Raw genomic sequence first — 26,597 nt, forward strand, 5'->3', positions numbered from 1 at the left:
GGTAGCTTCATACACAAGCATATACAGATCAGGTGTTATTGTCAGATCTGACAAGATTCGCAGTATGCTTGTTTCTGGTGAGTTTCAGAAACTGCTGCAGCCAATTAGGTCAGCAGGACTGCCAGGCAACGGTTATTGTTTAAAAGGAAATACATATGACAGCCTCCATATTCTTTTCACATCAGTTGTAGTTGAACTAGAAGATGTAAATTGTGATGGTAGATTTAGATCAGGAGTCATCTGGCATAGGTATTCAGATGTGTACACTGACAAAATGATTTTTCACACTGTTTGTTCAGTCAGATATATAGGTTTCCATTCTTTACTCTTAGTTGCATCGGTTCTAAGTTAAAGATTTCATAAAACACCAAAAGGGCTTGTACAGAATGCCTGGAAGTAGTATTCGGTGTTATTAAGCAATGACAATGTTTGTGACATCAGTAATGGAGTTATCTCCTTTATAGAGAGCGGTGTACATGAGAATGATGTACAGCGGCCAGGGAGAGATCAATATAGGTGATTACAATGGGGTTTAGTCTCAGGAACTGAAAGCTAAGCATTTACTGTGGATACAGATGGTGTATACATCCCACTGAAAACGCAGGCAAATACAGTACTCTTTCCATAGAACACAGCCAGTTTAGCTATAAAAATTATTTAGTATTATAAAGCTATGTGAATCATCCAATGCATACACTGGATGCCCGGAGAATATAAGGTACTGTACTTGTGTTTGTTTTAAAGATTTATAAATTCAATGTTTCTGTATCTTTTTGAGTAGCGTTCAATACTTTGCCTTGAGGAGGCTAAATGGTCGCCATTGGAATGGGAATGCTCTTATTAGCACCGTTAGTTTTCAGTCCAATCATCCCTTGTCACTCACAGCTGTGTTAGTTATGGTTCTAGATGTGACTTGTGCTGACCTCAAATCTCTCAGATCAATATAACCACCAGCACTACATAATCCACAAATATTACTATTGTGGGATAACGACACTGAGCTATTTGCAGTGGGGAAACAGATTTAAGAGGGAAAAAACTAAATCTTATCTTTGTAAATATAATTGATGACAAGGCTGCTACTAGTGTTCATTTTATCTCTTTTTGACTTTTGAGGGCCCATTTCCACTTGTGCGGTGCAAATTCGTTGCGGAAAACGCGAAAATGAATTTCACGTTTTTTGTAAGTATGCGAATTTCACCATGTCAGTGTGTGTGCTTTTACATTGATTTTAGGTGAAAACGTATGTGAATTCGCATGGAAAATTCGCAGAGCAAAAACGCAAATTACCTATTAATACATTGTATGGGAATCACACACCTCATTGCGTGTGTGTGCGAATTCTGATGGCTCTGCTGTGCAGATTTTTCCTGCACAGAAAAACGCTCTGTTTTCCTGACAAGTGGCCCCACCTAATTAAGTTGTATTGGTTGTGTGATCTGCGTGCAGAAAACGCATGCAGATTTGCGATAGTGAAAAGGGCCGTGAATGTTCATCAAAATATAGTAACAATCTAATAGTGAGCCAGGCTTTGGAGTGCAGAGTACAGGTGGTCAGCTGCTTACAAACAAGTTCCATTGAGGGAGATTACCGATTTTTCGGACCAGAAGATACACTTTTTCTCCCTCAAAAATGGTGAAAGGGGGAGAGCATTAGTGCTTCTTATGATCCAAATAATACAATTCGGAGCGGCACCAGGTGCCCCTCCAGAAGTACAGTACATACTGCAGCTACCAGACCCGCAGCCGCCTGCTGATTCGTTTGTTGATGATATTGTGGACGTGTAGTGTAAGTGCAGGTGTCCAGCATTGTTGGTTTCTTCAGTGGTCCTGTGCTACATTAACCCATTAGCAGCTGCAAATGAAAGTTTTAATTTGAAGCTGCTGGTGCAACTTAAACCTTTGGCGGCAGGAAGAAGTTATAGTTACCTGTTCTGGGTGGCTTCTTCTTTCTACACCGGCGGCTCTGAACTTCCCACAAGTCTTCTGGATCCTGATCACATTAGGACATGTGATTGGGATCCAGGAGACAGTGTCACTGTTACAGCGCCACTCGGTGGTGGAAGATGAGTGATGGAAAACACTTCTATCATCCCTCTTTCACCACCGGGTGGCGCTGTAACACTGACATGGTCTCCTGGATACCAATTACACATCCTATCTGCCACCGCAGTGGAGGACAGTAGAACCTGACCCAGCCATCTGGACAGTTAATGATGAAAGCTCCCTGCTGCCCACTCTGCGTACCCTGCAGAGTCTGCAAGGCTGGGGAAGACATTGAGAGGGATGGGGGGTGGGGGGGTTGGCAGACAAATTTAAATTTCAAACTATGCACATTGCCTAGCTGTCCTGCTGATCCTCTGTCTGTAATACTTTTAGCTATAGACCCTGAACAAGAATGCAGATCAGATGTTTGTCAAAGATCGGACAAGATTAGCTACATGCTTGTTCCAGGTATGTGAATAAGACACTACTGCAGCCAAAAAGATCAGCAGGATTGTCAGGCTACTGGTATTGTTTAAAATGAAAATGGGAGACTCCATATACTTCCCGCTGCAGGTTCCCTTTAAAGGAAACATCAGGAAAAAAAGGTAAAATCAGCTTTACGCAGCTGGGGCTTTCTCCAGCACCTTGCAGCAGACTGTCCCACGTGGATTGCTCCATTCTCCGCCATCCTGGGCTCCTTGCACACTGTTCAAGCTGACCTCGAGGTCGTCCTTACCGTGGCTACGTGAAACGCCGCTGTCAATCATGGCCACGTGGTCCACGGCGTACTGCGCAGGTGCAGTAAGCCGCGGGCAATGTGGCCATGATTGACAGCGGTGCTTCACACAGCCCCAGTAAGGGCAACCTCGAGGTCAGCCTGAACAGCGTACGGGGAGCCCGGGATGGCGGCGGAGAGTGGAGCAATCAGTATGGGACAGTCGGCTGCAAGGGGCTGGAGAAAGCCCCAGGTGAGTAAAGCTGATTTTACCTTTTTTGCCTGATGTTTCCTTTAACCTTCTGCTGACCGCGTCACGCCGATGGGCGTGGCTGCGGCGGCAGCCCCAGGACCGCCTAACGCCAATCGGCGTAAAGTCCTGGGGCTCTGTTTTGCAGGAGATCGCGCGCAGGCTGCGCGCGCATCTCCTGCTTGGAGGGCGGAGCTCCGCCCCCTCTTCAGTCGCCGAGCGGCGCTTGCCGCTCGGGAGACTGTTAGACGGTGATCATGCTATCTATTTACTCTGTGCAGCGCTGTGATCAGCAGCAGCGCTGCACTGGGGACAGCCGTGTAACACGGCTGTCCTCCTGGGGGACAAGAGAGTGATCGGCTCTCATAGGCAGAAGCCTATGACAGCCGATCGCCATAATTGGCTGGCTGTGGGGAGGAAGGGAGGGATAATTAAAGAAACAGTTTTTTTTGTTTTTTTACAAAAACAACAACAATATATTTATTTAAAAAAAAATAAACATGGGGGGCAGCGATCAGACCCCACCAACAGAGAGCTCTGTTGGTGGGGAGAAAAGGGGGGGGGGATCACTTGTGTGCTGTGTTGTGCAGATCTGCAGCTTAGTCTTAAAGCTGCAGTGGCACATATTACTAAAAATGGCCTGGTCACTAGGGGGGTTTAGCACTGCAGTCCTCAAGTGGTTAAAGCCCAACTCCGGGGATAGTTCTAAACCCAGACACCAAAGTGCTGCCAAACTACTGCAATTCCAGGACGATGTAGCCAGCATTAGCTTCATGTCTTACAGATGGAAAGGTAAGCGATTTATTATTTTATGTGGTTACTTGCTGCAATATTATCCATAAATGCCACCATTAATATAAGTTTTGTCACATAATTACCAGTGCACTATAGATATGCTGCTGAATCGCCTGGGACAGAAATGCTTCCAACATTCTGTGCCAGCTTCTATTACTAGCTATTAACCCAGTAGTGAAGACTATTTTTAGCAAATGAAAACCTCGCTTTCTCTCTAGAAAACTTGTGACGGAACCTGGGTGATTTTTGCTGGATAGTACTTACTCTATTAACTTTAATCAAACAAGCTAATGAAAATTACAACACTGAAGAAGTTTTGTAAAAAAAAAAATTTAATGAGTGAAATTTCTAATTTACAGTATTAATTGTTAAACCTTACATCTTATTCTATTCAATTTTCTTATTAGCAACCAGATAAAAAAAAAAGCTAAAGCTTTATATCAGCGAGGTGCAAATCCACCTCTATGTGGTCCTCCACGTCCTCGGAAACCTCCCCTATCACCACGGAAACTGCCTCTGTTTCTTTCTCTACCTCGTTCTCCTCTTCCTGCAGAAGGTCCACCTCGGTTGCCACCTCTTGATGAGCCAAAACCGGATGCACCAAAGCCACGATCTGACTTAAGTGGGGGTGTTTTGGGCCGAAGCCTCTCTATCTCTTCAGAGCAGCCAGTGAGTGATGAGTTAGGGGTGTTGAAATAAGAGGAGTAGGTCTCAACATTAAAGTTGCTGTTGGTAAGAGTAGGTCCCACTGTGAGCCAGCCTGAGAAAGAGAGAAGATTAGGAGTCTCTCAGTGGACAAATACTAAGGGAACAAAACTAGACGACAAAATAAGTATAGGTGTATAATTATTTACATTGATTCTGAACAAGCAAGTGCAGCTTAACACTGGGATTAGCTGATCTTAAGCAATCCATATCAGAAAGAGGAGTCTGCAATGCTAAGCTGGAAAGGCTGTATAGTACGGTTTAGTGGTTTACTTTAATAGGAAATACAACATCCACCTGGCAAAATGTTTGTGCTACGAGGACGCCACTTCATATCCACTACTTTGTGCATAGCAAATGCACTGGAACTAGGTGGCTATTAGCAGTTTGAGTTCCACAGATTTCTTCTAAGGCGCATTCAAACCAGTAAAGGGCCCGTTTCCATTAGTGCGGTGCAATTTCTTTGTGGAAAACGGATAAACGAATTTTCATGCATTTCGGTGTATTTTGGTAGGTACCATTTCGCGCCGTATAAGACGCTCCGGAATATAAGACGCACCCAGGTTTAGAGGGCAAAAACCAGAGGAAAAAAAAAAAAATTATATATATATATATATATATATATATATATACACACACACACACACACACACACACACACACACACACACACACACACACTAAACCTGGTGCGTCCATATTCGAGGAGAGTCTTGTACATGTTACCCCTTTAATGTTGTCCTCCTGTTTCCCATCGTCTCCACATGTGTCCTCTGTGTCCCTTATACATGCCCCATGTGTCACCCATGCCTGCCCTATGTGTCCCCCATGCATGCCCTATGTGTCCTCTGTGTCCCCCATACCTGCCCCATGTGTCACCCATGCATGCCCCATGTGTTCTCTGTGTCACCCATGCATACCCCATGTGTCATCTGTGTGTCCCTCATACATGCTCCATGTGCCCTGTGTCACCCATGCCTGCCCTATATGCTTGCCCTATGTGTTCTCTGTGTCCCCCATACCTGTCCCATGTGTCCTCTGTGGCAACCATGCATGTCCCATGTGTCCTCTGTGTGTCCCTCATGCCTGCCCCATGTGCCTGTGTCCCCCATGTGTCCTCTGTGTCACCCATGCCTGCCGTGTCCTCTGTGTCCCTCATGCCTGCCCCATGTGCCTGTGTCCCCCCGCATGTGTGTAAATTGTGGCTGCACCCGACGTATACCTCTGCCCTCTCCCCCATGCCCGTTATGTGTCCAGCTGAGTGTGTAATATGTTCCCTCCCGCTGTGTGCCTGATCTCTGCGTGCCCCCGCGAGTGTATAATATGCCCGCTCCCCCGCCTGCCTTATCTCCCTCCCCCATGTCTTCGCTGCCCCCCCCCCCGGGTGTTAATCTGCAGCGGGCTTACCTCTCTGCCTTCCCCGCGAGGATTGGAGACCTCCTTCACAGCCGCGCATCTCGCTCTAGTGATCGGCATGTGGTGATTGCGTCATCACATGCCGATCACTAGAGCGAGATGCACGGCTGTGAAGGAGGTCTCCAATCCTCGCGGGCATGGCGGAGAGGTAAGCCCGCTGCAGATTAACACCCGGGGGGGGGGGGGGGGGAGGGGTCAGCCAAGACATGGGGGAGGGAGATAAGGCAGGCGGGGGAGCGGGCATATTATACACTCGCGGGGGCACGCAGAGATCAGGCACACAGCGGAAGGGGGCATATTACACACGCCGGGCACATTACAGGCATGGGGAGCGGGCAGAGGCATACGTCGGGTGCAGCCACACAGGCAGGGAATTCCCGGCGTGGCGGCGGGTCGCGGTCCGTATCGGCGGGCGTTTCTAAGTCGGGAATTCCCTGCCTTTGCCGTATAAGACGCAGGGACTTTTCCCCCCTATTTTTTGGGGAGAAAAAGTGCGTCTTATACGGCGAAAAATACGGTATGTGGTTTTAACTATATCAGTGCCTGTGTGCTTTTACATTGATTTTACACGAAAACGTATGCGAATTCGCATGAAAGGTTGCACACCAAAAACGCATGCAAATTTCCTATTAATTACATTACATGCGAATCGCACACTAGCCTTGTGGTGTGCGAATTCTGATGGCTCTGCTGTGCAGATTTTTCCTGGAAAGCCCATTGACTATTATTGAATATGCAAATCTGCATGCAGATTCGCTCTAGTGGAAAAGGGTCCTTATAGTAAGTTCTCAGGATTGGCATTAATAGGGGTTGATTCACTATAACAAACAGTGTACCTTATCAGAGTTAACACACCTTATCAGAGTTAGAACACCTTACCAGAGTAGCATAGCGACCGCTACGAACTTGTGCCTGCTAATTAGCAATGACGAGAGCTGCACTCATCCTGCCCTGAACCCCTGCGGGACCATTCACTTATAAGAACATTATCCCCGCACTTTGATTGGCCCCATAGGCTGTCTGTCAAGTTTCCTGTCAAGTGATAGGCAGCCTATTAGCCAGCTGCTGTTTGGCTTGTAACCGTTTAGGTTACAGATGGGTTGCCAAATAAAACATTGAACTACTCTTTTAAAGCATACTCAACCCGAAGTTTGGCTACAAAATGAGATACAGTATTTACCTAAAGGGAGAGAAGCCTCAGGATCCTATTGAGGCCTCTTCTCAGTGCTCTGATGTCCCCCCTCACTGGGCGCGGCTGTCGGGAGATTGGCACACCTCCTCTTCTACCAGCGCCGTCGCGCAGTAGCTGTGCAAGTACGCCTGTGCATGCACAGTAAACCGGAGCACTCGTGTATTCAGTTTCTGTGCTACTGCGCATACGCGGCTACACTCGTAACAGGAGAGGAGCACTGGCGGTGTGGAAGGGGGCTGCACTGATTAAGGGAGGACAGCAGACCACTGAGGGAAGCCTTAATAGAATCCTGAGGCTTCCCTCCCTTAAGGTAAATATTTTTTTTTGAGCCCAAGCTTTGGTTCAGGTTCCCTTTAAGGTCAAAAGGAATAACACACACAAACCAAGATTTACAAATCTTCATATATAACCCCATCCAGAGAATGGCTTCCTTGTGCATGTCGTTGTGGGATTTTTCTCCCACGTACTTTCCTTTCATCTTCTAATGTACAAGTCATCAGCTATGGCAAACACAGCCACGGGTCAATCAATCACAAAAGCCAGGTTTTCATCAGTGGGCGAAACACTGAAGGTCATAAAAACAGCATGAATTCAATTAACTCATTGTTTACACGGACTTAACTCTGAAATCTTACCAGGTCTAATAGTGCTGTCTCTTCCAAAGAGATGGAGACGCCTTCTTCCCAGACAGAAGTGTTCAATAATGTGAAATATTTCTACAGGCTTTTCAATAGTTCCTATTTCAGGTTCATCTGTGATGATGAGATCTATGTCAACGTTGGCGTGGATGAAATCTCCGTCAGTGCTGCGGTGAACTGTTCCTTTAATGCCCATTAGGCAATGTTCCTACAAAAAAAATTGTCCGTTATATTAAGGATGATGCAACAGCACTAAAGGGAATCTAGTTTTATACATTTGAAGTAGAACTCTAGCAAAAAAAAAAAAAAGGATTTATTTAGTTGTGTACTGTGTGGGAAGAGATGAGATGGTATAAATGTGCACATATTATAGGTCCAGCCTTGCTACAATAGATTTATTATGCTTAGGTCTATTTTACCAGCCTTCAGCAGTTTAGCCTCCCTTGTACTGTAAACAGGTAAGGTCTATACTTGTACCAATGCATGCATATAATGTATCTAAAAGTTACCCAGTTTCTTACATATGTGCATGAAATGCTGTTCATATATTGTTATCTACAGTGTTTCCCCTAAAATAAGACCTCCCGCAATAATAAGCCCTAGTTTATATTTCAAGCTTGCTTGAAATATAAGCCCTCCCCTGAAAATAAGTCCTAGCTGTGGGAGAAAAATACGTGCTAGGGCTTATTTTCTGGGGTGAGGGGGTGCTTCACTTATATTTCAGGAGGGGTAGACACTATGTGTATGGGGAGGTGTGCATTTGTGTATAATTGCTCTGGTATCCTAGCTGGTCGGCACTATGAGCCATCTCTGCACAGGAACTTGACCGTGCTCCCCTCTGTTATAATCAATGTGCGCCGGGGATGCATCAGTGTGTGCGCACACATTGATCATGACAGAAGAGAGTGGTTACGTTTCTGAGCGTCTACCCCTCCTGAAATATAACCCCCTCGCCCCCCAAAAATAAGCCCTAGCACATATTTTTACTCCCAAAAGAATATAAGACAGTGTCTTATATTTGGGGAAACACAGGTATGTTTCTCTTTAGATATGTTTAACGGATATTGCTGAGTGACCTCCAAACCTCCCAAGGAGGTGAAACTGTTGATTCATGAAACAGAGTACAAGATAGGGACTGTACATTTGTTCTTAACCTGAATATGTTGGAACACTGTGCCCTCTCTGTCCCCTGTGCCTTTCCGTGTCCCCCAATGTGCCACCTCTGTTCCCCTGTGCCTCCAATGTCCCCCCATCTCTGTCACCACTGTTCCCATGTGCCTTCGGCTTCCCCCTCTGCCCCCCAACCGTATCACCTCTGTCCCCCCTCTGCCCCCTTTGTGAGGCCTTCTGTAATAGTTATGACAGTAATGTGCTAATTTCACTTACGCAGTGCGGCCTCGCTCGTTCACGAACAGGTGCGCAGGCGCAAACTTCCAGAGGGCCCCAGGGGTGGATCACAGGTTTGCTTTAAATCGTATAAAAGGTGTATACAGAACTTGGAACTCGAATTACAGTTTAGTGTTCTGCAGCAAAATTTCATTTTACCAAGTTCAAAAATTATTTTTACTTTGGATTTTTTTAAATAAAATTTTCTTAAAATAATAATTTTTAACATTTTTTTTGACTTGTTCCCACAGAATCAAATTTAGCTTTTTTGAGCCGTTTGTATTGGTGGGTCGTAAGATGGGGACTCCCTGTAGACGTTTGTGATTCCTCAAGACTGTCTCTGTGTGCAGGTGTTAATTTAAAGAGACTCTGTAACAAAATGTTCAGCCTTATTTCTTCTATCCTATAAGTTCCTATACCTGTTCTAATGTGCTTGGGATTACTGCAGCCTTTCCTAGTTGCACAGTGGCTGTGTTATCTCTGTTATATAATCTAATCTTCTTTCCTCTGACGGCTTTGTTGGGCTCAGGCAGGAATGTGCTGCCTGCTGTTATAGGCAGAAACTATACACACCCTCTCCACGCTCTGTGTGAGTCACAGACTGAACTTCTCTCAGCCTATCACAAGCTGGTTAGTTTGTTTGTAAACACTGCCTAAAACTGGCAATTACAAGCCAGGATTGCAGCAGAGAGTGGCAGAAACAGCTCAGAGGGGCCCAGGAGAACATAATGAATAGAATGGTATGCATTTTATTGTAAGAATTTTAGAGTACAGATTCTCTTTAAATTTGATCTGCTATATCTTTATTATGTATTTTATCTTCATTTACCAATAATAAGGTTAACATACCTATTGTTTTTATGCCTACAGGAGTATATATTTTGCTGTCTTTCAAAAGCAGGTTTTGATTTATTTTTTAACTTTACCATTTGGATCCATACATTGTACAGTATTAACACTGTTAAACTCCCTTTCTGGTATAGATCAGTTTCTAAGCTCTCATGATAAATCCACAATCTTCCATATCAGTATGTTAATTCTACAGACACATACAAGCTTTCTACCTTTGTCCGCTGGAAGATTGCCTTGGGGTCCAGAGTCTTGGTCTTACTAGGATTATCTTTATTGGTCTTTATCCAACAAATGTCTTCTGCTCGCCTGAATCCCCACTTGCGCAAACACTGGAAATGATAGCAATGAAAGTATTAGAGAAATGAAATGATAGCCGTCTAATAGAGAGGACTATGGATACTATTGGCAGCCTCCTGAGCTTAGGCACAATGTATAATAAACACAATCCAGCCAGGCTTCATCTGGCCTTACAGCTACTGCAGCAGACAAAATCCATACAAATGAGAATGCAAGCCTCGCTGGAAACCATTATTACATCCAGATTTTTCATGTTAAAAATATGGAATTCACAATACATGCTGTAGATGTATTCTGAAAGCCTTGAAAACTGCAGGACATTCCGCATGTGGTTGTCCTGGTTACGCCAGAGTACTTTTTTCACACCACCACATTTACATTTATACGGCCATGGCATTCCCAACACACCACTATAAGAGAACCCAGTAAGGGTAATGAGCAGTAGCCATTCTCATTAAAGTGACCCTGAAGCGAAAATTATATAATGAACTGTATGTGTAGTACAGATAATTCATAGAAAATTAGTAGCAAAAAAAGAGTGTACAATTTTTATTTTCGGTTATATAGTTGTTGTTTTTTTTTTTTTTATAACATTGCAGCATTCTGTCACATTTGCAATTACAAACTACACTTTAACTACACTGTATTTTAAACTATGAAACAGAGCAGAGCTAATGACTCTGAACTTCCCTGCAGTAAAATCTTATCTGAAGCTGTCTCACACTGTTTCTTTGGTGTATAAGTGCTTCAAAAAATAGGACCGTCTCCGATCCAAGTTGGGTCACAGAGCTCAGAGAAGCTCTTTTGCATAGCATTTTTAACTCTTCCTGTACTGGAAATAATAGGAGACTCTTTCCTTTGCTTCTTATGTTCTATTTCTTAGCTGTACTACACATACAATTTACATCATAAGATAATTTTCACTTCAAATTCCCTTTAAACACTTGGTCATTTTGTTGTCACTCATACATAAGGAGGCATTGGCTGCAAAATCTGTTTGTTGTTGAAAGGTATGAGGTGTTTTTTTTTGTTGCTTTTTTGCTGTCTTTTGTTGTTGTTGATAGTCCTTTTGCATTTATATGTTGTCTGGAATAGTAGCAGATCTCAGATTTGCATAAAACGTGATAACTACAACTGACTTTTCACCAGCCTTTTCACCAGCGACGTATAAAGTGCTGCATAAATAATATTAAAATATGCCATGGCTTCTGAAGTTATAAACATTTTCCCACATTACCATATATTCTTATTTTTATACATGCAGTCCAAAACACTAGAAGCAAGTAATGTTTCACTCCAGGACATTTATCACAATATAGTTTATTTCCTTTTAAACAATGCAAATTGCCTGGGTGTCCTGGTGTTCCCCTGCCGTTAACACTTTCAGCCATAGCCCCCATACAAGCATGCAGATCAGATGTTTGACTTTATTTGCTGCATGCTTGGTTCAGGTGTGTGACACCAGAAAGATCAGCAGGGCGCAGGCAAGTGGTATTGATGAAAAGGAGATAAATATGGCAGCCTCCAAATACGTCTCACTTTAGGTGTCCTTTATACCTGAAGTGGCAGCATGTGACATGATGAGATAAACACAGATACATGTAGTACCAGCCACAGATACAAAGCAAGTGACAGGGAGCCTATTGGGCCAATCAAAGTGCGGGGATCGGATCACATCCTTCAAATCCACAGGGTGGGCTTATAGGAGCGGCCAGTACTTTACAGGGAGCGCACACAAATTAGCAGCGCATGCTACTCAGGACTCCGGCTCGTAGCGTGCGCTGGGGATTTTTTAAGGCGCGCTGCTCCCAGCAGCGTAGCTCAGTGAATCAAGCCCATTGTTCTGTGAGCTGGGAGAAGTTTTTCAGCTCCTCATGGTTAGAAAATGATTGCACTCTATAAATCAAAAATAAGAGGCCTAGATTTTGCTGATTGTCACTACGGACAGTATAAATGAACATTAAATAGCGACATGACATTTTCCCTGTGCTATGTGCAACTACTAAGCTTGGATGTGCTTGCCGTAAATGAGTCTGCTTATATTTACAAGACAAACACAAAAAGTATCTCATTCTTATTCTGAAATCCCTGAGCAATCTCTGGTAACAAGAGGCATGAGTTGGTGTTTCACGCTATATAGTCCATAATCAAGCAAAACAAATGTTATTTATCAAGTGCTGTGCATGCAAAGTGATTATGCTTTCACACAAAATCCCTGTGACAATCCGCGCAATGCAAAGTTTAATAACGTGCTGTTGCTTTCCCCCTGAAATGAGGCGGCTGTAAATTCCGAGCAGCATGTGAAATCAGTTACTTGGAAACACGGCTGTGTGACACCATATAGGCAGACAGCGTTCGACAGCACCTGCCTCTGTGCGCACCATCTCCTCACTAGACAACAAAAACAAAGGCAGCACACACCACTGCGTTCCTCTGCTAACATGAATGGCTCAAACTCTTCAAGATTATTTTATCCACCAGCACTCAGCAAGTCTACACAACAGGCTTCGTTTGTTAAGTGTGAACGGTAAAGCAGTGAGCAGTCTTCAGCTGTAGCTCCATAATGGGGATTATCTTGCTAATGCTTACCATTCTGCCATAATCCAGGCCTTCTCCAGAGCCACACCACAGGAAAATAAAGGCCCTCTGGCCGGCAACGTTTTCTATATCCAGCTTTATTATCTGAAAGAGAAATACAGTTTTCAGCAGGTGATTTGCGGATAGGTTAATTCACAGCTGTGATGGGGTGAAAACAGTTTGGTGTCTCCACGCTGGACCAAAGCCCCAAAGCTGGGGGGGGGGGGGGGGAACAAGTATTGCATCACGTGGGTGGATATGCACCAGATGTGTATACATGAACGTATGAGTAATGGAAAAATATTTGAAGAGTAAATTATGAGCAAATGTTACCAGAGCGTCTTTTTAATCTTGTGTAAATGATCACTTATAAGGGCTGCGCTGTAGAATTATGCTAGGAAGGTAAAGGTCAGGACAAAATGGAAAATGTGAAGAAAAGGGAGGAACACCTGGACAAAACAGTCGTGTCTCCTGAAACACTGCACAGCAAAAATATTCATATATGGGAGGATTAGGACACCTCATAAGGCTTTTTTTACCCACATTTGCTGAATCTGCAAGGGCTTAAAGAGGAACTGTAACCAAGGATTGAACTTCATCCCAATCAGTAGCTGATGCCCCCTTTCCCATGAGAAATCTTTGCCTTTTGTAGAATAGATCATCAGAGGGGTCTGTGTGGCTGATATTTTGGTGAAACCCCTCCCACAGTGTGACATCATGCCCATGGTCATGACAGTTTCTTTTCTGTGAACCTTGTTGCATTATGGGAAATAACGTCTGATTCCAGCTACCAGGCAAGCAGTATCTCTCTCTTTGTATATGTATATCTATACAAAAACAACCCTTTAGCCTATCGCATTGTCATTGGGTCTGGTTATAGATAATGGCAGTTGGTGTGGTCTAGTTTTTTTCTGGTCTGCCAATCACAAAGATGATTATGTGCAGGCTCATTGTGGATCAAACAATATGAATAAATTACATGGCGAATGCCAATTATTTATTGATCTCTCTTCTATTTTATAACTTCTCACTTTCCATCGAATGTATGGATTTACTTCCCTCCTACTACGATTCTTCAGTAAAAAGTTCTCTTTAAAGCCAATTACTCAAGTAATGGCAGCTATGATAAATCTTTCAGAACCAGTTCAGGGACAGTTTTTTTGAAATAATCATTCAACAAAACATTGTCTGTTAAATTATGATTTAAACATTTGCAAAGAAAAAAAAAACCATACTTTTTGAAGAAAACATTTCATCTCCTCCAAAGAGACCTACAGTTGCCATCTGAAACAGTCAGCCTGAACCACACTCATTTAAGTCACACGTGTTGACAAAGTTTGTCCGCAGCACCAGTAAATCATTTGAGTGTGCTAGGGTCAATACAATAGATATCCCAACCAAGAAAAAGAAACTCCGTAACCAGCACTACTCATAAGTTTGAATATATACACTTTATTATACAACTATTATACAACTAGCAGACCCAAGCCCGTTTTAAAAACAGGCTCTAGGGTCTGTGTTTTTCGCCCCTGCCCGCCGCATGTACTGCGCGCGCGCGCCGCCACACACGCCGCCCACTCACATGACCGCCTGGCTCCGTCCCTGTCCTCCTGTCTGTGTGAAGCTGGGTCCGTGCTGCGCACTCTCAAACAAGAGATCAGAGGGTTAGGAGGACACAGCAAGAAAAGTGCCGCAAGTTGCTGGAGTGTGTCTAAAAATTGTAAGTTGCTCATGTGTGAACAGAAGAAAAGATGTAAACTGCATTTGTATGTTATAATAATGTTATGTGTTGCTATGCATTGTAAAATTGTAGCAACATCAACTGTAGTTAAACTATGTTCTCTAAGGTACAATAAAAAGACAGCTAATTAAGACATGGTTGGTTGAGAGAGAATTCAATTAAGTCTATTGATGAAATGAATTCTTTCAGTATTGCGGACAAATGGCAAGGGTCAAGGTCAATCTGCTCTCTAAAGCAGGTTGCTGAGGAGATTAACCTTTGGTCAAAGCAGAAATCTCAAAGAAAGATGCACAATGTGTTCACATATTGTGGCTGCCATGTCCGTGACTTCTGCAACAAAACAGCGACTGTCTAAGAGAGAAAACCATGCACCATAGCAGCAGAATAAGCCACATTTTTTTTTTTTTTTATCACTTTCACCCTTTACATTCCTCTAAGTTTTATTGAAATGGTAGATGGGTGTCATATTGTACCTAGCAATAGGAACAAGAGTATATGTCTGTATGACTATTGTCAACATATGCATTCTCTCTAAAGGCTCTTACTGGCTGGCAAGAATAGGCTTGGAAAACTATGCTGTATTTTGACTCCAGTGGAGTTTACTTTACAAGTCATCTGATAAAATCCTCCTTTAGCCTTGGCCGGAACCTCTTCTTCAGATAGCTCAAAACCAAATATTTTCAGTGCAAACCGTTAGGTCTCTTTTGTCTCATTTGTTGAGCAGTTCAGCCTCTTGGCTGCTGGCCACAAGTTCCATTCGGCTGCATATTCATGCAGCCGAAAGCAACTTTTGGTAAGACAAGACAGAACATTTATACTGCGCTTTTCTCCTGGCGGACTCAAAGCGCCAAAGCTGTTGGAAGCTCTACAGGCAGTAGCAGTCTTGCCCAAGGTCTCTCTATTGAATAGGTGCTGGCTGATTCAACAGGAAGAGCAGAGATTTGGACCCTGGTCTCCTGTGTCAGAGGTAGAGCCCTTAACCAGTACAGTAAAAAAGCTGACAGGCAGTAAGTTCAGCATCTTCAGCTGCCTGTGTAAAATACACCTTATTGTCTCGGTGTGAGTGTGTGTGTGTGTGTGAGACGGCAACTGCCCCAACCTACCGTAAGTATTTTGCTCTTTTTAACCTACCCATAAGCACCAATCTCATAATCCCTCTGGTGCAAGATTCCAATCACCCCTATGGTGGCAAACACAACGCAAAACACACACATCGCTCTCTCTAAATAAGTCCCATATCATCTTGAGGTTTGCTAAACTTCTGGATTTAGCTTTCCAGCTACACCCCTGGATAACCATAAAATATCTCCATTCACCCTTTGCCACAGCTCAATCCGCCTATAGTTCATCCTTCCCACAACATGGCAAACCACCTGTTTAGTACACAGTCACTCTGTATGAGCTTGGTTTATACACAACTTTTGCATTCACTGTATATTAAAGCATACAATTTCAAGATAGCCACCCATCTATATTGTGATGCCCAGTAGATGTGTAGACAAGCTCTTTGTCTACAGAACCTGCCCATGATGAGTTTTGTGTGCATAACACAAACTCTAACCCTAAGCTCCAGGGGAAGCTGAATATGGTAAAGTGTGTGCCTAGCCAGTGGCCAACCAAACCAAAGTTTGTAATGATGGCAACTGGGTAAGTAACTTTTCAACCATAAAATGTTATAGTATAATTAGAGCCTTACTTTAAAGAACAATCTACACCATTCAGCACACACAAGCTACATTTTGTTATTTTTCTAAATTCTCTGAATTAAAATCATTCTGTGAATTTCTTACATCTTCCCACGTCCACCACTTCTCATTGGCAGCAATTCCGGTTTCTCTGAAATATTCCTCTAGTGGGGGCTCAAGAAGGATGACGTCAAATTCATTCTTCAGCTCTCTTAGGTCAAATGTCTCAAGGTCAGCTTGCAAGTACCTAGATGAAGCAACAAACAAAGGGTCTAGGTGAAGGTTTACAAAGCGAGGTTGAACTAAATATGGCATAATACTTAAGAGGGTCAACAATGTGATTAGTGCCACTTGTACCGTCAAGAGGGTAAACAATGTGATTAGTGCCACTTGTACTGTCTACTCTGTGTGGCTCATATATTGTAAAATATGACTGATTATTTTTGTAATATAACAGCTCTGGAAACCCTTTGGAGACACAGTGTGTTGTGAAGATCTAAATTATCAGGTATCCCACTTAAACCTATTAAAATTACTCATACTTTACAGCTCTAACACTTTTACATTTTGACAAATCAAAGTGTAACACACATCCTACAAGGATTCCCTTCATCAATAAGCTGCTTTCAAGCTATCCGGACATTGCAGGAAAACAAAAACTAAAAACCGAAGAACTTCAATCTGACCTATCATTGTTGAAAATCCTTAGCTAGCTGTGAACTGAAATACAAAATTTATTTTCTTAAATATGAAATTACAAAAGGAAATTGTACAGCACAGACAGATTTATGGCAAATTTTAAATGAAAAATGGAATTTCCCTTCAAAAAAAAAAAAAAAAAAGAAGAATGTCCCATAAAGTACAGTATATACTCGCATATAAGCCGACCCGCATATAAGCCGACCCCCAACTTTTACCTGGAAAAACAGGGAAAAATGATTGACCCCCATATAAGCCGGGGGTAGGAAATGCTGGATTGGTGCAGGTCGCGTGATCCCCCCCCAGTGTGTCCCAGTATAGCTAGTATAGTGCCCAGTATGGGTAGGTAGTGCCCCAGTATAGCTAGTATAGTGCCCCAGTATTGCTAGTATAGTGCCCCAGTAGAGCTAGTAAAGTGCCCAGTATAGCCAGTATAGTGCCTAGTATAGCGCCCAGTATAGCTAATATAGTACCCAGTATAGCTAGTAAAGTGCCCAGTATAGCTAGTATAGTGCCCAGTATAGCTAGTATAGTGCCCAGTATAGCTAGTATAGTGCCCAGTATAGCTAGTATAGTGCCCAGTATAGCGCCCAGTATAGCCAGTATAGTGCCCAGTATAGCACGCCCTCCCCCCACGGCCGCCGCTGCTATTACCTGTTCAGCCAGCGGCCTCTTCCTCTAATCCAGGTAACCCTCTCCATCATGCGTATAAGTGTATCACAGCAGCGCGCCCGGCGCTGCAGCTGTGACGAGGCAGGAGGCTTGAAAGAGCGTGGCTTACTGTAGCGGCAATGTGCATCGCCGTTACCAGGGGAACCACTCTTTTCTGCTCCGTCACAGCAGCAGCGCCTGGCGCGCTGCTGTGATACACTTATACGCATGATGGAGAGGGGAAACCGGATTAGAGGAAGCGGTCGCTGGCTGAACAAGTAAAAGCAGCGGCGCTGGTGGAGGGAGCGGGCGGGGGGGTTGCCGCGGACCACCCACCACCCAAGACTCGCATACAAGCCGTCCCCCCAACTTTTGGCCCCCCTTTTGGGGGTAAAAAAATTCGGCTTGTATGCGAGTATATACGGGTAAACCGGTATGGTGATGAAGGAATGCTTACCCGGTTCACAGTTTTGAAAACTAACTGGTTACAAGCCAAGAAAGGAGGTCCACTCACATAGTATTTTGTTAACATCATGTAATAGGCAATTTAGTAATATAAGTAGTTATGGTGTCCTTTGAGCTCTCATTCAATACTTCGCTTCCATGATGGTTCTAATCATGGGTTTTTATTGGTTGTATTAGTCTACCAGCTCTGTGAACTGGGATATAAATAAGGGCTGAGATACACTGCAGAGCGCTTTTTGATTTTAAAGTGCTGTATTTGTACTTCTAAAAACACACTCCTATTGACTTGCATTAAAATCATGGCAAAATTGGCACTATCAAGATTTTTTGAAAAATCACTATGGTGGCAATTTTGCTGAAATTTTAATGTAAGTCAAGTCAAAACTCAAATGCAGCACATAAAAATAAAATAAAACCGCTCTGCAGTGTGTCTCAGCCCTAAAGGCTCCCCTAACACTTCAGCACTGCAAGAATAGAGACACAGGGCTCATCCCAATTTCTGCTATACCTGAAGCAGTGTTGAAACAGCAGCTTTGATTACAATCATACTTCATAAATGGTGTTTCAATGTGTTCTAGGTCACGACTCTTTGCTGTCCTATCACTAATCATTATGTAGTTTATAAAAATGTTTACTTCTGCTTCTTTGCTGCAGGTCCATGCACCAGTGAGAGCACCAGTATAGTACTAGAGTGCCATCATTGGTTTATGGACAGCAGCTGCAAGCCAGGTACTGCAGGGCTTTTATCTAGTCTGCACGTCTTATATGGAGGCTCTTCATTTTGGGATGTGGAATTTGACAAATAAACTTGTGAGATTGTTTTACCTGCCAAGAATAACGCATGTCATCAGAAGATCTGGAATGCCAGATAAACTTGGCCAATCACATTGTTCATTAAACTGCTGGCCAGAAGCAGCTGCTGTCTTCCGCCATGGTTCCATAACAGCACGTGTTGTGAGGCTGTAGCTCTCAGCCCTGAACTGTCACCCAAGGGATCAAGTCCTGATCCCTGCAGGCAGGAATAACTGTGTAGGTACGCACCTTTATAGGCAACGTTTATTAAACCCTGCAAGTTCTGGCAAGTTCAGGTTGAAGAGCCCAATGGTCTGAAGTCCAAACTCACCTTATACAGAAGCATATTGTGGTGCAAAAAAAATAAACAATATATACAGTTTTTAAAACAAATATATATCATGCAAATGTATTGAATATTGTGATAAATGAGTTGTAAATTCTTACTATGCAACTACACAGTTCCCAACTTACAATTACTTTGAGCTGCCACTAGGGAGCAGCAAGTGACTGATATACCGGTACCTACATACCAATAATGAAGAATTAAATTCATGAGGATAAGGTACACACGGGGCAATTTTTAAAGAGGACCTGAAGTCAGAAATATGGAAGGTGTCACTGATGACTCCTTTTTTTAAAAAAATGCAACTTACAGTGGGTTGCAAAAGTATTCGGCCCCCTTGAAGTTTTCCACATTTTGTCACATTACTGCCACAAACATGCATCAATTGTATTGGAATTCCACGTGAAAGACTAATACAAAGTGGTGTACATGTGAGAAGTGGATCGAAAATCATACATGATTCCAAACATTTTTTTTACAAATAATTAACTGCAAAGTGGGGTGTGCGTAATTATTCGGCCCCCTGAGTCAATACTTTGTAGAACCTCCTTTTGCTGCAATTACAGCTGCCAGTCTTATAGATTATGTCTCTACCAGCTTTGCACATCTAGAGACTGAAATCCTTGCCCATTCTTCTTTGCAAAACAGCTCCAGCTCAGTCAGATTAGATGGACAGCGTTTGTGAACAGCAGTTTTCAGATCTTGCCACAGATTCTCGATTGGATTGTTGCCCTGGCTTTATGTTTAGGGCCGTTGTCCTGCTGGAAGGTGAACCTCCGCCCCAGTCTCAAGTCTTTTGCAGTCTCCAAGAGGTTTTCTTCCCTGTATTTGGCTCCATCCATCTTCCCATCAACTCTGACCAGCTTCCCTGTCCCTGCTGAAGAGATGCACCCCCCGAGCATGATGCTGCCACCAGCATATTTGACAGTGGGGATGGTGTGTTCAGAGTGATGTGGAGTGTTAGTTTTCCGCCACACATAGCGTTTTGTATTTTGGCCAAAAAGTTCCATATTGGTCTCATCTGACCAGAGCACCTCCTTTCACATGGTTGCTGTGTCCCCCACATGGCTTGTGGCAAACTGCAAACGGGACTTCTTATGCTTTCTGTTAACAATGCCTTTCTTCTTGCCACTCTTCCATAAAGGCCAACTTTGTACAGTGCATGACTAATAGTTGTCCTATGGACAGAGTCTCCTACCTGAGCTGTAGATCACTGCAGCTCGTCCAGAGTCACCATGGGCCTCTTGACTGCATTTCTGATCAGCGCTCTCCTTGTTCGGCCTGTGAGTTTAGGTGGATAACCTTGTCTTGGTAGGTGTACAGTTGTGCCATACGCCTTCCATTTCTGAATGATCCCTTGAACAGTGCTCCGTGGGATGTTCGAGATTTGGAAATCTTTGTGTAGCCTAAGCCTGCTTTAAATTTATCAATAACTTGATCCCTGACCTGTCTTGTGTGTTCTTTGGACTTCACAATGTTGTTGCTCCCAATATTCTCTTAGACAACCTCTGAGGCCCTCACAGAGCAGCTGTATTTGTATGGACATTAGATTACACACAGGTGCACTCTATTTAGTCATTAGCACTCATCAGGCAATGTCTATAGGCAACTGACAGCACTCAGATCAAAGGGGGCTGAATATTTATGCACACACCACTTTGCAGTTATTTATCTGTAAAAAAATGTTTGGAATCATGTATGATTTTCGTTCCACTTCTCATGTGTACACCACTTTGTGTTGGTCTTTCACGTGGAATTCCAATAAAATTAATTCATGTTTGTGGCAGTAATATGACAAAATGTGGAAAACTTCAAGGGGGCCAAATACTTTTGCAACCCACTGTACTTGTGTTCCGGGCTGATCCTCTGCCTCTGGTGTATGTTCATCACTAGAGGTGGTCAATGAGATGTTAATAATACTGCATGGTATGCAGCTTGGGATGGGGTAATCAAAATAGGCAGACTGACCCAACAACTCCAGCCTGCACATAATTTGCATTAAAATTTTATACGCAAGTTGGTATTATTAGTATTTAACGGACCATCTCTATTCATTACTACCATAGACCAAGTATGCAGACTGGGTAGTCTGTTATCGGGTGGGCAAGACGAGGCTGAAAGCAAAAGATTAAGCAGCCTGGCAAGTGGCATAAAAATACAATATGGCAGGTCTTTCTGTAAAAGCAAAAGTAAATTTGCCTGATTGGTTTGCAATTGATAACAACCAGTCAGCCAGGGTTGACACTACGGCTTAGATTACAATAGATATATTCCATAACACCCCAATGCATTTTAGAGCTATTGTTACCTACAAACACCAGCCAACATGGAGTACCTACTCAAGCCCCCCCCCCCCCCCCCCATCCCTAGGCATGGGCATGAATGTTTGGCTGACTTGAGCATTTATGTTTGTGATGACAGTTGGCCGAGATGCACGCCTGAGTAATAAGGCATGCTTAGGTATGCATGTGACCACCTACATATTTAGTACCGTCTTTAAAAAGCGGATCTGATCATTTGTCGATCGTTCTTCATATTTACAAAAAAAAAAAAAGTACAAACAAGTCTAGACCATACAGCATTAAGTTGCCCATACATTTATAAATTGTTAATTGATGTGGCAAAAAGATAGATCACTCAGAAAGGGATCTATTCCTTCCAGACACTGGTCATAGATATTCAACAGATGTCAGCATGAAATCTATTGAAAAATCTATCGAACTACAGCTTTGCACTCATCGACTCAGACCAATGCTATGGGACATAGATCTATTACTGATCCTGTCCCAACCCTGTTCAATTGAGCTGTTCCATCCAGTCAGACTGATAATTTTAATAAATCTGACATGCTGGAGCATACATTTCTGGCAGATTTGTTTATAGTGTTCAAATCTATCAGGAATCCAGGCTCAATAAAAACCTGAAGAACGGAGGCCCTATTGATAATTTTGTTTAACCGGTTCAGCCTCACAGCTATTTTCACCTTAAGGACTGAAGCAATTTTCCCCTGTCAGCGCTGCTCTCATTCATTCGCTAATAGCTTTATCACTACTCATCACACATAAATTATTTAGATCTTGTTTTTTTCACCACAAATTTGGCTTTTGGAGGGTGACATTTGTTGTTAGTAACTACTAAAATGTCTATGTATTTTAAAGAGAAAAACGAGGGAAAAAATGAAAAAATGCACTATTTCTCCAATTCCAGCCTCTATAGTTTTAAAATGAACAACGCTACTGAACATTTTACCCACACATTTTATCTGCCTATCTGTCGTGGTTATCACAAGATTTAAATTATGTCCCTAGTACATAGTATGGTGACAATATATTATTTGGAAATAAAGGTGCATTTTTTCTATGTTGTGTTTTTTGTTTTCTCATTGCACACTACCAATGATTACAAGCCTTTATTTGAAAAAAAAAACAGTAATACATCCTCATGACATACATATTTAAAAAGCGGAGTCCCTAAGGTAACTATTTAAGTATTCACTTTTCAATTCTGTCACTTTTGGTGTTTTTTACAAGTGTATTAGTTTGGTGCAGAGTATGTGAAAATAACAATTGCATTGCTTTTCATTTCATTTGCTGCTAAAACAAAACCACATCACATATGCCTAATCTCTCAAAGACCTCAAATACTATTCTCTTGCTTGTCCCGGTGAAAATGATACCCTATACACATAATCAGATAGCTTCTTGGCCACGCAATACTCTGTTAACCATGAGCAGCACTAATGCATTTTTCAAGGCCATTTTTTGCAACAAAAGTAATACAGTCATTCTTTGTTCGCAAAGCCCCTGGAGTGTCAAAACATTTGAAACAGGTCACAAATGTCACCATTCTGAAAACTAGAGACCCAGGCCTACTGAGATATACATATTTTGAAACAATTGGACTTCTGCGGTTTTGCTAAAATTGAATCATAACTTGGAAAATGGTATTTTTTTACATCTTTTTTCACTTTGGCACAAAAAAACAAACACTTAACATAGTTCTTGTCTCTCAAAGACCCCAAATACTATTCTCTTGCTTGTCCCGGTGAAAATGATACCCTATACACATAATCAGATAGCTTCTTGGCCACGCAATACTCTGTTAACCATGAGCAGCACTAATGCATTTTTCAAGGCCATTTTTTGCAACAAAAGTAATACAGTCATTCTTTGTTCGCAAAGCCCCTGGAGTGTCAAAACATTTGAAACAGGTCACAAATGTCACCATTCTGAAAACTAGAGACCCAGGCCTACTGAGATATACATATTTTGAAACAATTGGACTTCTGCGGTTTTGCTAAAATTGAATCATAACTTGGAAAATGGTATTTTTTTACATCTTTTTTCACTTTGGCACAAAAAAAACAAACACTTAACATAGTTCTTGTCTCTCAAAGACCCCAAATACTATTCTCTTGCTTGTCCCGGTGAAAATGATACCCTATACACATAATCAGATAGCTTCTTGGCCACGCAATACTCTGTTAACCATGAGCAGCACTAATGCATTTTTCAAGGCCATTTTTTGCAACAAAAGTAATACAGTCATTCTTTGTTCGCAAAGCCCCTGGAGTGTCAGAACATTTGAAACAGGTCACAAATGTCACCATTCTGAAAACTAGAGACCCAGGCCTACTGAGATACACATATTTTGAAACAATTGGACTTCTGTGGTTTTGCTAAAATTGAATCATAACTTGGAAAATGATATTTTTTACATATTTTTTTCACTTTGGCACTAGAATAAAATCTGATGACTTAGGCCTCAGTCCTAAAACACACCAACATTTTTTCTACAGCTCATCACGGTTAAAATGATACAACATATGCCTTACTTAGTAACAAATGGTTGGGTGCAGCAATCAGTTATACCCAATGTGCACTATTTTTTTTGCACTAATTGTTGCAGAGCTATTGTTTGTTTGCATATTCCCAGGAGAGATTGGAATCAAACAAAGACCGCACATGACACCATCATAGAAGGCTAACAACCAGGGCTATTCATCAGTAGGTATTTTGTGAGCTACCTTCTCAAAGGAACACTGCAAAAGGAATTCTCACATTGTCCTGGTTATAACAAATCCAAAATGTGGCTAATTTGAATATATCACTTCTCTTCACAGTGATAACAAATACATTGGAACTTACCATTGGATGTCTTGCAGAATTAGAGAAAAGCCAGAGGCCATAAGTCAGGGGTCAAGCAGATCCAAGAGTCAGAAGATGGGAGCAGCAGGGTCCAAAGTTCAATTTTGAACTTTGTTTGTGTTTTCTTTTTCCTCAAAAAATTCAGTTTCCTCCAACACCCCAAAAACATAGGGGTATGCCAAATGTGAGCTCCTTTGAGGGTCTGTAAGTTACATGAATATATAGGAAAGGGGAAAATGCCAGTCATATATGTCCAGGTAAAGAAAAAAAAAACACAAAAAAAAAGAAAAAAAAACACAAAAAAAAGGAAAAAAAAGAAATTAGTAATCTGCAAGTGTGTGGTATGCCCTAAAGCACTTGATAACACACAGTGCAGGGGCTGACGGGCAATCTGGGCAAAAATACCGTGACTCACACCGTCTCTTGTGTTTCACACACACTCTGCATCTTCTCAGGGGGGCTTTTTTCACTTCATTGGGGGGAATTAGTTCAGGGAAATGTCTCTCCCTCAGTCTAATTGAGTTCTCCAAATGGATAGGATCCTGTTGTGCAATTTGGCCAGGGGAATACATTAGGGACTTGTGGACTTGAATCTGGAAGTCAAGAAAGGTCATCTGTTGGCTTGTTGGTGTTGTGGCTGTTTTTAGATAGACCACAAATGCATTGTGCATGGTCATCTGCAACAAGAAGAATGTTATTTTTTTGTACCATGCTTTCCTTCTTCTTCTTAATAAATAAGGCGCCAAGACTTGGTCTGATAAGTCCACTGCTCCCATATTTTTATTGTAGGCGACTATGGCCTCTGGCTTTGTACGCTGTTCCGTTCTGGATGTGGCAAGAACTGTGGCCTCAGTGTGGATGGTAGATAGCATCATCACCTCCCGCTTGTCGTGGAACTTTATTGCCAGGAGCTCTTCAGATCTGAGTGCGTAAGACTCTCCTCTGCATAGTTTTTTATTTACTACCTGTGGGGGGAGGCCTTTACGGTTTGCTCTCACCGTCCCACATGCGCCAGTCTGGACTGAGAAGAGGAACTTAAACAGTGGCACACTTGTATAAAAGTTGTCCAAGTAGACGTGGTAGCCTTGGTGGAGAAGTGGATTTAATAGGTCCACCACTATTTTGCCACTGGTGCTAATGTACTCAGGGCACCCAGCTGGCTGCAGAATGGAGTCTTTGCCTTCATAGATTTTAAAAGTGAAGGTATAGCCAGTGCCACTCTCGCATGCCCTATAAATTTTCACCCCACATCTTGCCCTCTTGCTTGGTATGTACTGTTTCATGGAAAGTCTCCCATGAAACGGTACCAGGGATTCGTCCACAGCAATTTCCCGGTGTGGGGTATATACATCCATGAACACTGCACTTAGGTGGGTCAACAGGGGTCTCAACTTAAACAGTCTGTCATGGGAAGGGTTGGTATGTTCCACATCTTGAGAGTTGTCATTCAGGTGGAAAAACTTTGACAACAGCTCAAAACGCTGCCTGGGCATTATTGCTGGATAGAGGGGTGCATTGTGATAAAGGTCCCTGGACCAGTACATTTTTATCTGGGGCTTTGGGTTGATGCTCATGCTGAGCGTGAGGCCTACATAGGCCTTCATTTCGGGCACGTTGGTGGGGTGCCATTTTCTGGTGATATAGTTAGTGGGGTGGTCAGCTAAAAATTGTAGAGCAAATAAATTAGTTTGCTCTACTAAATGCTCCCACATTGCCTCTGTCATGAAAAGCTGGAAAATGTCAATTGGTGCCTGATTGACAATGGGCACTGACACACCAGCGGTGGCTGTGAAGGGTGGGATGTTGGGCGCAGCATAATTAGGGGGTTCCCAGGTGCCATTTAACATATGAAGCGGTACCTCCTGCCTGCGAGGTACCTGTGGCTGCCTACCCTGTCTGCGCCTAGCTCCCCCTGGCGCACTGCTGCTAGCAGCAGCGGGGTTGCCCACGGAGCCCTCTGCTGGGTTGCCCACGGAGCCCTCTGCTGGGTTGCCCACGGAGCCCTCTGCTGGGTTGCCCACGGAGCCCGATGCTGGGTTGCCCACGGAGCCCCCTGCTGTGGACAGTCCTGATGGTCCCTCATCAGCGGACTCAGGACTTGGGTCCCTCCTCAAGCGGCGTGATGGCGGCCCTTCGGACTCTGAAGATTCAGATCCTGAACCAGAGCCGGACGGAGGGAGCCAATCACTACCTGACTCATCCTCGCTGCTGCTCTGCTGGAGGATGGCGGCTGCCTCCTCCACAGAATAGAGCCTCCTCGCCA

General features: G+C 43.1%; 1 protein-coding gene across 2 annotated transcripts in view; it reads right to left on the reverse strand.

Moving 5' to 3' along the window:
• Positions 1–4,055: 4,055 nt before the first annotated feature.
• Positions 4,056–26,597, reverse strand: part of METTL14 (methyltransferase 14, N6-adenosine-methyltransferase non-catalytic subunit) — a 57,450-nt gene continuing 34,908 nt past the window's right edge. The window contains exons 7-11 of one of the 2 annotated variants that reach the window (XM_068280639.1): positions 16,340–16,481; positions 12,821–12,913; positions 10,147–10,263; positions 7,694–7,904; positions 4,056–4,505 (exon numbers count right to left, since the gene is read on the reverse strand). In XM_068280639.1, coding sequence (XP_068136740.1) covers positions 4,186–4,505; positions 7,694–7,904; positions 10,147–10,263; positions 12,821–12,913; positions 16,340–16,481 — 883 coding nt within the window. In that variant the 3' untranslated portion in view covers positions 4,056–4,185. The remainder of the gene's footprint in view (positions 4,506–7,693; positions 7,905–10,146; positions 10,264–12,820; positions 12,914–16,339; positions 16,482–26,597) is intronic. The other variant, XM_068280648.1, reaches the window with a different exon arrangement.

Source organism: Hyperolius riggenbachi, chromosome 1 (assembly GCF_040937935.1).
Source record: "Hyperolius riggenbachi isolate aHypRig1 chromosome 1, aHypRig1.pri, whole genome shotgun sequence".
NCBI lineage: Eukaryota > Metazoa > Chordata > Amphibia > Anura > Hyperoliidae > Hyperolius > Hyperolius riggenbachi.